The sequence below is a fragment of the Trypanosoma grayi genome (assembly GCF_000691245.1).
Source record: "Trypanosoma grayi strain ANR4 Tgr_62_V1, whole genome shotgun sequence".
Taxonomy (NCBI): Eukaryota; Euglenozoa; class Kinetoplastea; order Trypanosomatida; family Trypanosomatidae; genus Trypanosoma; species Trypanosoma grayi.
Window position 1 is genome coordinate 27,902 of NW_008825681.1, and position 11,121 is coordinate 39,022.

Genomic DNA, 11,121 nt, shown 5'->3' on the forward strand with positions numbered 1-11,121 from the left:
AAGTATCATAGAATTAGTTACGAGTCAACATTGATTCTTCATGCACCGCTGCGGCTCCACTGCCACTGTGGAGGAGACAACGGCTGACTCCTCGCCTCGTACACACCGATTGTGTCATTACCGGCGTAAATCAGGCCCATTTCCTGAGGACACCACCGACGCACCTCACGGCGAACTCCATATTCCTTAAGTAGTTTGTAGTGAGTGTAGAGAAGCTCATGAAAACGCCAGTCACCCGTTGATGCCGTATCGCCAATGTATATCACGATCCGACCCCCCGCTTGTGTGAAATATTCCAACGCTTCAAAACCCATTGAACTTTGCTCCTCCTGTGGTGAACCAAACGGTGGCCAACACAAGAGCAGGATAGCCGTGGGGCAATGCAACGAAAGCAGTGACGCCGGCCCACCTAGTGAAACCACAACGCTGTACGGGCAGCTCAAAGCTACTTCATCAAAGGCGTAGATGGGCAATTTCTTCCCTGGGTAGAATGAGGCGTATACACCTTCAAAGGAAGAAGGGCCCAACGCCACATCTGGACCGTTGGAAGCTGCCCCCACACCGTTTGCAACACGGTTGAAAATGTGCTCGATGTAGCCTGCGCCACTACCTATGCTGACGAGGCAGCTCAAGTCTGGTAACGCCCGGTACGCTGCGTCCAGTGCATCCTTCACTTGCTTGGGCGAGACAAGGCTCCACGCAAAAGCCGTAGATGCAATACGATGAGCCTCGTATGTCAATGGCACCTTCAGTATGTCCGGAAAAGCCTCACGGTAGCGATCAATCTCCGATTTGAACAACTGATAGTCATCATCAACTCTCTGAAGCACAGCCTCAACTAAATACGTCATATGTGGATAGTAACACATAAGGAAACAGCGGGGACATTGGCGGTAGTAGAATGATTCTCCAACTTTACCTTGACTATTCTCATCTATGCCCTCAAAACCACACACGGCGCAACTCCACAGCTCCTTTTCCTCCTCTAACCGTGATTTTTCAAGGAGGCGCTCAAACTCTTCATCGGCACTCTTTGCAGGCTTTACCAGAGGCTCTGCTCCCTTATCATGTGGTAGGAAACATATACGACCAAAAGGGCAGAAGCCGTAGTCTGTGTAAACTGGGCACGCATGCTGATCTTGCATAAACGCTGGCGAAGCTATTGGAGGTAACGGCGGTGGGAGTCCCCCCGTTGCTGTGTAATATGGCGATGGACGAGCGATCATAACGTGCTTTGATGCCCTTCGTTGATTACCATACATCAGAGCACTGTAGTACGTGAGCATGCACATGGCGCATGAGCATTGAGCGTCATCCGTGCTGTGCGTTGTCGCTTCTATCATCTCTGTCATGGTATCGAGGCAGAAAAAAAAGGGAGACCAAGCTATGACGCTAGTCTCCAGTGCCTTCACGGAAAAACACAGATGAATCAAAGAGTGTGAGAAAGAGGAGGAGAAAGAGAATGAATGTTCCTGTGATATAATAGAGGTCAAGCCCCCTTTCATGTTGGTTTGAAAGGGGGATAAACAAAAAAGTGCATGACACTGCGGCACACCGCTCCCTCTAAGGTGGCTACTACGGAGGCATCACGGGGAGGCACTTGATATGGGCTCTGTTTTCTTGCTTTGTATGGGGACGTGTGTTTGCTTCTTTTACCTTCTTGTACGAGGAATTCGAGCGTTTCAAAAAATGTGAAGAAAGCGAAATGGGACAAATAAATACTCTATACCTTATTGTCTTTCAACGCTCTTCCCCTGCTCTCATCAGAAGGAGCTTCTTACTATTCATGAGCTTTCTGGAAGTACATTCCCGACACCACTTATTATCCCATCTCATATCAAGTATTGCACCCCGTCTTTACTCATTTAGAAATCGTCGCTGAGGCTCTGGTTGCTCCCGCCGTGCTGCTGCTGGTAGTCACCGCCACCACGGCCGCGGCCGCCACGTCCACCAAAGCCACGCCCGCCACGGCCACCACCGCGACCACGGCCCATGCCCTCTGGTGGGCGGGGCCCGGACGGGAGTTTAGCTCCGCCTGCGGCAGTCACATTCTCGGCACGTGTGCGCCCATCTTGCGAGGCAACCTCGAACTCGACTTCCTGACCAACCGTAAGAGAGCGAAAACCGCCGGTTTCAGTCTGTAAAGCGGAGAAGTGGACGAAGTGTTGTTTCTTGTCCGCGTCATCCTCAATGAACCCGAAGCCGCGTCCCGACATCCACGATATCACCTTTCCCTTGTTAAATAGAATTGCGCTTGGCGCCACGCGGCTGAGAAGGCAGGCGCGAAACATGAATGGCTTGTTACCCGGTTTGGTATATTGGGTTTTTTACTTTCCTTTTTGTTTTTTGAAGGGGTATGCCTTTCTTATTATTTTTTTTGTGTGGCTTCTCTGGGTACCGGCGAAAGGAGAGGACGATGACGAGGAGGAGGAGGAGAAAGCTTTGTTGTCAACCTCACTACATGCAGACAACGTGCTTTGAAAACAGAAGAAAGAGATGGACAAATAGAGCAAGGGAAAAGCGAAAACAGCAACCCCGAAGGACGTTAGTTCCACTCTTCCCCCTTCGCGCCCCCCCCCCCCNCAAAAAAAAAAGAGAAAATAAGATGGCAACAAAATAACGACGACCCGTGCGCCCACCGCGTTAAAAGTCGATGGGAATTCCACAGGCCGAACTCAACGTAGCCTCATCAAAGACAAAAGAGTCTCGCCAGGCCCTATCCTGTAGCATGTTATCCATCCACTTTCGCTCCGCTCTCCACGCCATCCATTCGGACTCGGTGAGGTATTGTAAAGAAATCTGTGATGATACTTCATCCATCGTGACATTTGTGGCACTAAACACCACATCGGCGCCTGACGTGAAGCCACGCGCCGAAGATTTACGGCCGTGCAACGCAAACAAGACGATCCCCCCTACAGGTACCACTGGAACCATTGCAGTATGTCCTCTCTCAGTCTCCGAGCACACATCCCTACTGTAAAAGATGATCCGATCAGTCGGTTCCACGTGAAGTACATTTCCACCACCACAACATACAGTGGTTGCGTGCTTGAGGACTGGCTTGATGAAACCTATGCCTTCGTCTGCACTGTACTTCACGACATACCCTCTCAGTCGTTTTGTCGCCATGTGCGCTGCCTCATACGGCGCCTGTCTCCTTGACACAGGTTCATGCATGAGAAAAAAAAAGAAATGATGCTGAAGTCCTCTTGTTCCCCAGCACATTCTGCATGCCGTATCTCACCCATTTACGCACCACAAAATGACACCAACAACAAGCACTTTACACGCAAATGTAGGCTATGGGGAATAAATCAAGGAATAGTCTGCGGGTCCTCGCCTCGTGAAAGCCGTATAAGCCGCTCTTTGGCACGCAAGATATCCGCGGAATACCCCGGCTCTTTTGCCTTCACCACTGTGTCCCACGACACCTTGACCACCTCACGATCACGATCACTGCTTGCGTCAGAGCCACGAGCTGCACGTGGCTTCGGTGCACGATCCTCCTCATTGCCCTGCCGTCGAACGCGATAGAAGGCACCTTCTGCATCAAAGGTAGGGCGGTGTGTATCCTCATGGATGCGTAGTGACCGCTGCAGCCTCCGACGCACGTTTTGCTTAGGATGCAGTGAGCCACTGCCGTCGGTCGGTTTACCTCTGGAAGACGATGCGGCTGAGCCTCCATCCTCTCTCTTGTCTTCCTCGACATCATTACGCAGTTTCGGAGGAGATGTAAATGTGCGGTCGTCATCTTCAGGAAAGTACTTCGCTGTCCAATCCACCAATGAGGGGTCCAATGAGGCTTCATTCTCAAGGGCCCGTTGGCGCAGGAAGGGGAAGGCAGAGTAAGGCGCATTTCGCTTCTCCGCCGCCGAAAGGTCCATTGTGGCAGGAGTATTCTCCAGAATCGCTTGCTCACCCTGGAGACGGCGCGCTTTCACAAAATCTCTTCGTGCATTACTTTCATCCATGTGTCCCCCTTCCTCGTTGTCATCTTTCCCATTATCTATTTTCTCGTCTGCAACGGCTGAGGTCAGATTTCCCACTTCCGAGAGAATGCCTTGTTGGCAATCATTCGATGTATGCAGCGATTGGGTCTCTTCGCCCTTTTTCTGGGACAAATCCACTGCCCATGTTCGCAACAGTTGCGGTGAAGAGAATGCCGCTGCCGTAACATAGGCACGGTATTCAGCATCCATTCGATCACAGAGCTGCATGTACTTCCGCGCGTCACGAACTTCCTGTTTCGTTGCGTCAATTGTATCTCTTAAATAATCTTGTAACAGAGATGCGAGTTTCTCCCGTAGTGCCTTATCCTCAATTCTACACCATGCTTCTTTCCGTCCATACAACCTTTCTGCATCGTCCATGTAGGTTCTTTTCTTGTCTTGCAGCCATGGAACATTTGGAAGGGGTCGCTGCTTTGAAAACTTCATATCTCGCCGAAAATCCCCCTTCTCTCGCACGGTTTGTGGATCAGAGGAGCGGCGTCGGTATGGCGGATTGGCACTCGCGTTGAAGCAGCGCTGGTAATACAAAATCACCATACCAAAACAAATACGGCCCTCACCATGGGATCGCCTCATTACGATATTTTGCGCGGCCACGGCTTAAACAGGACAAACATAAAAGACAAAAAAAGGATCAGAAGGCCAAAAACATAAACACCAATAGACCTATAACCAGAAATACAGAGGGTCATTGGGTGGAGGAGTCGCTTTTCTCGGCCAGAAAAAATTGCGCCCTTTTTTCCCCTTCTTTCTCCTTGTTATACCGTTTTATCTCATCCTCTTCAGTGTGTTATGTGGGCAAGCCAGACAAATAGGCATTCTATTCATCATTTCCCAGCACGCTTGACCAAAATGTAGACATCGCTATTGTAGTGGATGTCACGCAGACTCTGCGGACTGCCAATGACTTGTGTCAGCAGTCCACCACAGCTGATGTGCACCTTAACCTCTAAGCTACTCTCATCCACCTCATGACCGTATACACGGCCGTGCATAGCGTAGTCACAGTCTTGTAACCTAGTCTCACGGTGGTAGACACTTTGATCGTAGTGTTTTGCTCCCGATTGTCTCGACAATTCAATGGAGTTGGCCAGCATGATGGTTAGACGATCACCCAAGCCCACCGGAAATTCCTCGATGTTAATATCCGATGTGATTGTGAGGTTTCCCCGTTCATTCTTGCACTGAATACGCGACACCCTAAGATAGACAGCGCCATCTGGATTAAGGGCCGTAACAGTGAAGGTATCCTCCAAGATCACGGGTACTGACGCCATTAGTCCTGGGACGACAAAACCAAAAAGAAAGTCCGACCACAAAAAAAAAAAGAAGAGATTTACTGTCAGAAAAAAACACTACATTAAATAACTTCAATCATCTCCAAAGTATCCATTATCAGCAAGAGTTACATAACTTGTACAAAACGCGAAAACTGGAGGAATTCAACGAAACATTTCCGGGGTCATCTTGTAGACCATGTCTGTGTACACAAAGTTTCCCTCCATATCCATCTCAGACCGCATCTCCTCCACAAACTCATTCATTTCCTCCGTGCTCAAGCAATCACCCTGCGTGGTCAAAATGTAGCGAAGCTCATGTTGGGAAAGGAGCCCCTTACTATCTGGATCTATTCCCAAAAATGCCTCCTTGAGATCTTGCGGTGTCCTCATATTCTTGTACGCTGTCATCATGGCGCGGCAAAAGCCATCAAAATTCATTGATCCGCGGCCATCAGGGTCAGCCTCCAACTTTAAGGGCTCTATGTCCGCTTCTGTTGGTGTCGCGCCGCACACACGCACAAGAGGTATAAGGTCATCTAACGGCACACGGCCGACCTTATCACGGTCAAATATTTCATAGTGACGCATTAAGTACCGACGAGTAAGATCGTCAAAAGCACTCGCCATCTTTAGTAGCACTCCTGACTTTTTTTTTTGATATTTTAAAGAGACAAGAACACAAAACTAAGTATAGCAATCCAAATTTTGCTTTTTCATCCCTAACCCACAAATCAAAGAACTGCCACCAAAATACACAACCTCAGCAACTAACAAAAAGGAGGCATTCGCTGAGAAAGCACTTGAAGCTGAGCCCTAGGAGTCCGGAATCACAACCATACCACTTGAAATCAGTTGGTCCAGTTCCTTCTTCATCCACCCCAAAAGATCAGGAGAGTTCCCACACTTTTGCGCATATACAGCATCTGCACGCTGCAATATACCGTGTATTTCTCCCCAAGGAACTAGCTGCTCTGCAATAGGATGCACTGCGGTGGGAAAAAGCATATCCTCGTAGTGCTGAAAAAAGTAGTGATCAGCAGAATCGTAAAAAAGACGCACCCCTATAACTGCCCCTGTTAGTTTGCGTAACCAAGCCAAAGAAACATCCGGATCAAGATCGTCAAAGTCCAAGTAGCGGCTTACTGCCACTGACAAACTAGAACCCTTTTCCACAGATTCAAGTATTTGCACCTCCATGTCGAACTCGAGGTAACGAAAACGTGAACCTGCATGCCAACGACTAACAGCGAAGGTGCTCCCGGCACATGCATCTGCCCCAGAAGCAGTCAACAAGAAATTTTCACGAAAAGTAGCCAGCAAATCCCAGTGTAGTTTCTCAATTTCTTCTGTTGTCGGCTTCTCTCCAAGCCGCACCAGCTCCTTCTCATGAACGAATCCGGTAGCATAAGGGGCCAAAAACGGAAGAAAAGGAAATGTTAGGGCTAATTCCTCCGGAGAAACCCCAACCATTTCTCCTCCAGATTTAATAAATCGAGGTCGTTTTTCTGAGACTCTTGACAAATGTTTTGATCCAATGGCCTCCAAAAGTGAACAAAATGCCTTTACTACATCTGATGGATACGCAGCGATTCCAGAGATGCTGAGACTTTTGATCATCTTCTCATAAAAAACATCTTCAAAGCAATCATCTATCGTTCCAGTAAGGTAGTTTAGAGTGGTTGGCGCGTGGCAAATCAAGCTGAATATAGTTTCGCAAACATTATCAAAAAACCTGGGTACATCAACATATACTTCATCAGATATAGAAGAAATGATGTAATCAGAAGCTTTTGCGAGTGCAGAGCGAAGGGTTTCCTCGTCGACTCCTGCGTCCGATAAAACAAGGCCGAAAAACTCCCTATCGAATGTCAACCTTCCCACACGAATTATCAGCGGGAGCTGTTTCTCAACAAAAGTATGAAACTCATGATCTTCACGCAACTCGTTGGCAACGATTGAAGCGGTAAGGCTATCGACAACACGATAATACCCACCCCTCTCCCACTGAGAAAGCTGTTCCTGAAAGCCGACATTAGGATTCGCTATGGGACGGACTCTTTTGACAATGGCGAGCGCATCACTTTTAGAGTATCCACCTCGTTTCATCACGTAGGCCACAACCACAGCAACGGAGCGACTCACACCAACCAGACAGTGAACAGCTACAGCTGGACAACACACAGAGTCATTCCGTGTACCTTTTCGTTTTATCTGGACCAGTTCAATAAGCATGCACAACTCAGAGAAATGACGGCTAATGTCATATGATGCTTCGTCTTCTGCAGCAATGGTGCGAACAAATATCTTTCGCAAGTGAGCATCTTCAGGTATATCTCTAGATGTATAGTCATCAAGCAGAGAAACGAAACTGCCAAACGATGACACCCTGGTATAAATGTACCTTTCATATTCGGCCGAATACTCATATAATCGATATGGTGCCGCGTGCTCTTCTCCATTAAGGGCCAAAATGAGGGCCACCCTCTTCTCTTGTGCCTCCATCAGATTAGATATGGTTTCCTCACACGTTAGGAACAAACCTGGAATAATTTCACTTAGTTCAAGCCAAGGGCAATCATTATCACACAATACTGGTTCCCTTACTGTCTGGATCTCCACTCGGGGTAACCAGTGAATCTTTTTGAGAACATCAAACATGCCACCTTTCCTAGACAACAAGCCATTGTGGGAGAAAAATAAATAGATATATTAAAAAACCATCCCATTTTGCAAGTACAATAGGACTCAGTTACGTACACGGCTATAGGTGGGTACAAGAGCTTTGTTCTTTTTTGCAGAGTGCCCTTTACAGTTACCTTACTGCGGTTCGTCGCTCCGTATCCATCCAAGAACATCCTTTGTAACACTTGACACAACACGTTGTTGCTCCGTGCTCCTGGCAGTGCGTTGGCCAAATCTTTCCATAGCTTTTCTGCGCTCATGAAATTCCATCTTTTTTAACACGTGACGGGCTTCTAGTTGATCTGGCGAAAAAGTGGCAGAGGCGATGCCCCTTGAAGCCAAGGTACGGCTTTTCCTAAACGGCTTTGGTGGAGATTGTGTAATGGTATTGACTATAAAATCCGGATCATTTCGTTCCTGAAGCAGAGCCCTCAATGCAGCAATGTGACAATCCCTTACGTACTCTGTAGCTTCACGGTCGAGGTTTCTCCCAATGTTATCCAGACCGTAAGGATCCTTGATGGCAAATTCGAAATAAGGTGGTCTGCCAGTTCCCAGCCCCGGTGATTTTTCCCAATGCATCGTCTTTTTGAGAAGGTTCATATTTGTTGTGCATACAACTTTTTTTTCGTAGTCAAAAATATGACCATAGTATTCAAAAAATGCTGCTGTCAAATACCCAAGTTCCGCAACATCGCAACCCTTACCATCATGAAGGGCACGGTATTCCGGAAAGTATGGAAGAAGCTGTGGCTCATCTGTTGATCTCAAAACAGATATTTTAGGTATAACACCGACTTTGATCAAAAAATGAACGCACATAACGGTAAGAGCGTAGCTTGCTAAGAAGCCGTCAATCGAGTTTATAACTCCACTTGCACGACCCCATTTTTTTAACAATAACAAGAAGTGTCTGGCAAAAACATACTCTGAAAGGGCGTTGCTCAACAAGTAGGAGTTCCTCAGGCCAATCGATGAGAAACAGAAATCAAACGGCATTCTGTAAAGTTCTGGTCCATTACGTGGATCAACAGGAAGACGCAGAGGGATATCAACTCCATCATGACGTTTAACTTGTGAAATCGCAGCAACAAGCGCCGTAGTAGAATTGAACTCAATCGTGGCAAACTGCTGACTGGTGTTCCAGTCAACATTAGTGGCACCATAGTTTTCAACCATCCTCACCTTGAATGAAGCAGTTTCCTCATCATTAAGCTGACGTGTGAATTGAAACACCCCACATCCAGACAAATGATGAAGTGGAGTACCAGGGAGCGATTTACTGACTCGATCAACTTTTATAACAGGGACACGAGCCCTTGGCAACGCACTACTCTTCATGCCGAGGCGACGCATTTCTCTCGATAGACGCGACACAATTTCTCCAGCTTCCTCAACTCCAGGTTCAACATCCGCAACACCCACAAAATCAACATCCCCTCCTACTTCAAGTAATCCCAAAACAACCAAACCACCGAACACATAAACATTCGCATCATAGCCTGAGGAATGAACTATGGTTTCTAACTGTTTCCGAGCGATGCTGCACTCTTCAAATGCAGAACGACCGGTATCAGAGGACAACGCTTGCTGAATTACGGACTCCCCCAAACCTTCCCAACGATTATCATTCTTTGGCGGAATCGATGATTTCCAAGGCAAAACCAAGCATCTTTTTAAGCCGGTCGGCGCCAGAGAAACGGTTAAAAACCTTCTCATGGAGACTACAGAGAATAGAAAAAATATATATATAAAGAAATAAAGAATTTGGTGCGAGAGAGACCAACACGGCTTACAGTCACTCTCCCAAAAACGGGCAAAAAGGAAACAAACAATAGAACAGGGTTTACCTTAGAGCAATTCTGCGCATATTCGGTCCACATGATCAACAAGTCGATAATAACCACCGCCAAAGATGGAAGAGAGGGAGGAATTAACATCTACTGCATTAGGACTACATCCCGTAACTATTCTGGGAATATGAGTAAGGCACCCTTCGTAGTCTTCAACTTGGAAAATTGTTTGTAGAAACACAGACCTCCTCTCAGCCAGAAATTTGGGCGTTACATTCTCTAACAAAACGCTTTGTGAACATTCTTTCATTCCCACAGCCTCTCTTAATGCATCTACCACAAATTCTCCAGTTCGTTGAGCTTTCTCTGATGAGTATAGTCCTATATGAATTCCGTGTGACACTTCTCTAAAATCAGATCGTTTCTCAATCATGCGCCTACTTCTTCCTTGCACTTGCAAACTGCTAATATCTTGTTTGTTTATTTCTTCTTTGACCCTTGAAGGTGCGATTCCGTGTTCCAGGAACTCTATGAATTGCGAAACACAGCGCGCTCTTTGAGCCTGAAAAAATTCTTCTGAAACTCCCACATCGAATTCGCCATCATTCTGGTTGCTATATTGAATGATTCGAGACGCCAATTCATTACCGAGACGGCTTCGCCTACGTTTTCGAATCAGCCAACCAAGCGCCAAGGCTCCTATCTTTTCCAGAGATGCGTTTCTACTCCACATTTCTTGTTCTCGTAGACCCTCATCCACATTTGATGCCACAATCCCGTGATACATCCGAAAAACATCTGCAGAGGACACAAACTTCTGCACATAATTAAGTTGGCGTTGCTCCGTGAGGTCTGCGTGCTTTGGTGGAAAGGATCCAATTGTTGAATGCGGCTGTTCGTTGAAAACATCCGTGTCACCTTTATTGTTTAGTCTAGGACTGCGATCACCACGCGAACAATTCTCATTTTTCTGAGCGTCCTCTACCCTCTCTGACGCTATGTGATTGTAAAAAAGGCTTGCCAACATCACTTTCTAAGCATGCAATCTCGAGAAGAAAAAAAAAAATAAATGACCACAACCCCCCGAACACAAATAAAACTGACAGCATAGGGGCAGCGCACCCCCCGCAGCGCACCATATTTTCTTTCCCCCGGCTTGCCGCCCCCCGGAAAAGCGCCCGTCCTCGATGTTTCCCCGGGTTGCGGGTCGCGTTTTGCTCGGCGGTCCCCGGGCCCCCCCGTGGGGCTGGCGGGCTCCCGCGCTGCCCCCTTCCTTTTTCCCCGGCGTGTGCGGGGTTCGTTTGTGCGCCGCCGCGGCCTCCGGTGATCATTTTTCGCGCCGGCGTGACGAGG

At 47.6% G+C, this 11,121-nt stretch overlaps 9 protein-coding genes across 9 annotated transcripts; all 9 read right to left on the bottom strand.

Moving 5' to 3' along the window:
* Positions 1 to 38: 38 nt before the first annotated feature.
* On the bottom strand, positions 39 to 1,352 carry DQ04_00621130 (hypothetical protein; the record flags this gene model as incomplete). The annotated part of the gene is made up of 1 exon (XM_009309395.1): positions 39 to 1,352. One exon carries the CDS (start codon positions 1,350 to 1,352, stop codon positions 39 to 41), a length of 1,314 nt encoding a protein of 437 aa, XP_009307670.1.
* A 513-nt stretch (positions 1,353 to 1,865) lies between these two features.
* On the bottom strand, positions 1,866 to 2,291 carry DQ04_00621140 (mitochondrial RNA-binding protein; the record flags this gene model as incomplete). Its single annotated transcript, XM_009309396.1, has 1 exon — positions 1,866 to 2,291. The coding sequence occupies one exon, from the start codon at positions 2,289 to 2,291 to the stop codon at positions 1,866 to 1,868; it is 426 nt and encodes a 141-aa protein (XP_009307671.1).
* Positions 2,292 to 2,643: 352 nt separating this feature from the next.
* Positions 2,644 to 3,132, bottom strand: DQ04_00621150 (hypothetical protein; the record flags this gene model as incomplete). The annotated part of the gene is made up of 1 exon (XM_009309397.1): positions 2,644 to 3,132. One exon carries the CDS (start codon positions 3,130 to 3,132, stop codon positions 2,644 to 2,646), a length of 489 nt encoding a protein of 162 aa, XP_009307672.1.
* A 185-nt stretch (positions 3,133 to 3,317) lies between these two features.
* On the bottom strand, positions 3,318 to 4,589 carry DQ04_00621160 (putative U4/U6 small nuclear ribonuclear protein; the record flags this gene model as incomplete). Its single annotated transcript, XM_009309398.1, has 1 exon — positions 3,318 to 4,589. The coding sequence occupies one exon, from the start codon at positions 4,587 to 4,589 to the stop codon at positions 3,318 to 3,320; it is 1,272 nt and encodes a 423-aa protein (XP_009307673.1).
* Positions 4,590 to 4,840: 251 nt separating this feature from the next.
* Positions 4,841 to 5,290, bottom strand: DQ04_00621170 (RNA polymerase B subunit RPB8; the record flags this gene model as incomplete). Its single annotated transcript, XM_009309399.1, has 1 exon — positions 4,841 to 5,290. One exon carries the CDS (start codon positions 5,288 to 5,290, stop codon positions 4,841 to 4,843), a length of 450 nt encoding a protein of 149 aa, XP_009307674.1.
* A 165-nt stretch (positions 5,291 to 5,455) lies between these two features.
* DQ04_00621180 (calmodulin) lies at positions 5,456 to 5,920 on the bottom strand (the record flags this gene model as incomplete). Its single annotated transcript, XM_009309400.1, has 1 exon — positions 5,456 to 5,920. One exon carries the CDS (start codon positions 5,918 to 5,920, stop codon positions 5,456 to 5,458), a length of 465 nt encoding a protein of 154 aa, XP_009307675.1.
* A 186-nt stretch (positions 5,921 to 6,106) lies between these two features.
* DQ04_00621190 (putative phopshatase) lies at positions 6,107 to 7,951 on the bottom strand (the record flags this gene model as incomplete). Its single annotated transcript, XM_009309401.1, has 1 exon — positions 6,107 to 7,951. The coding sequence occupies one exon, from the start codon at positions 7,949 to 7,951 to the stop codon at positions 6,107 to 6,109; it is 1,845 nt and encodes a 614-aa protein (XP_009307676.1).
* Positions 7,952 to 8,110: 159 nt separating this feature from the next.
* On the bottom strand, positions 8,111 to 9,694 carry DQ04_00621200 (RNA polymerase I; the record flags this gene model as incomplete). Its single annotated transcript, XM_009309402.1, has 1 exon — positions 8,111 to 9,694. The coding sequence occupies one exon, from the start codon at positions 9,692 to 9,694 to the stop codon at positions 8,111 to 8,113; it is 1,584 nt and encodes a 527-aa protein (XP_009307677.1).
* A 132-nt stretch (positions 9,695 to 9,826) lies between these two features.
* Positions 9,827 to 10,795, bottom strand: DQ04_00621210 (hypothetical protein; the record flags this gene model as incomplete). The annotated part of the gene is made up of 1 exon (XM_009309403.1): positions 9,827 to 10,795. The coding sequence occupies one exon, from the start codon at positions 10,793 to 10,795 to the stop codon at positions 9,827 to 9,829; it is 969 nt and encodes a 322-aa protein (XP_009307678.1).
* Between the last annotated feature and the right edge of the window lie 326 nt (positions 10,796 to 11,121).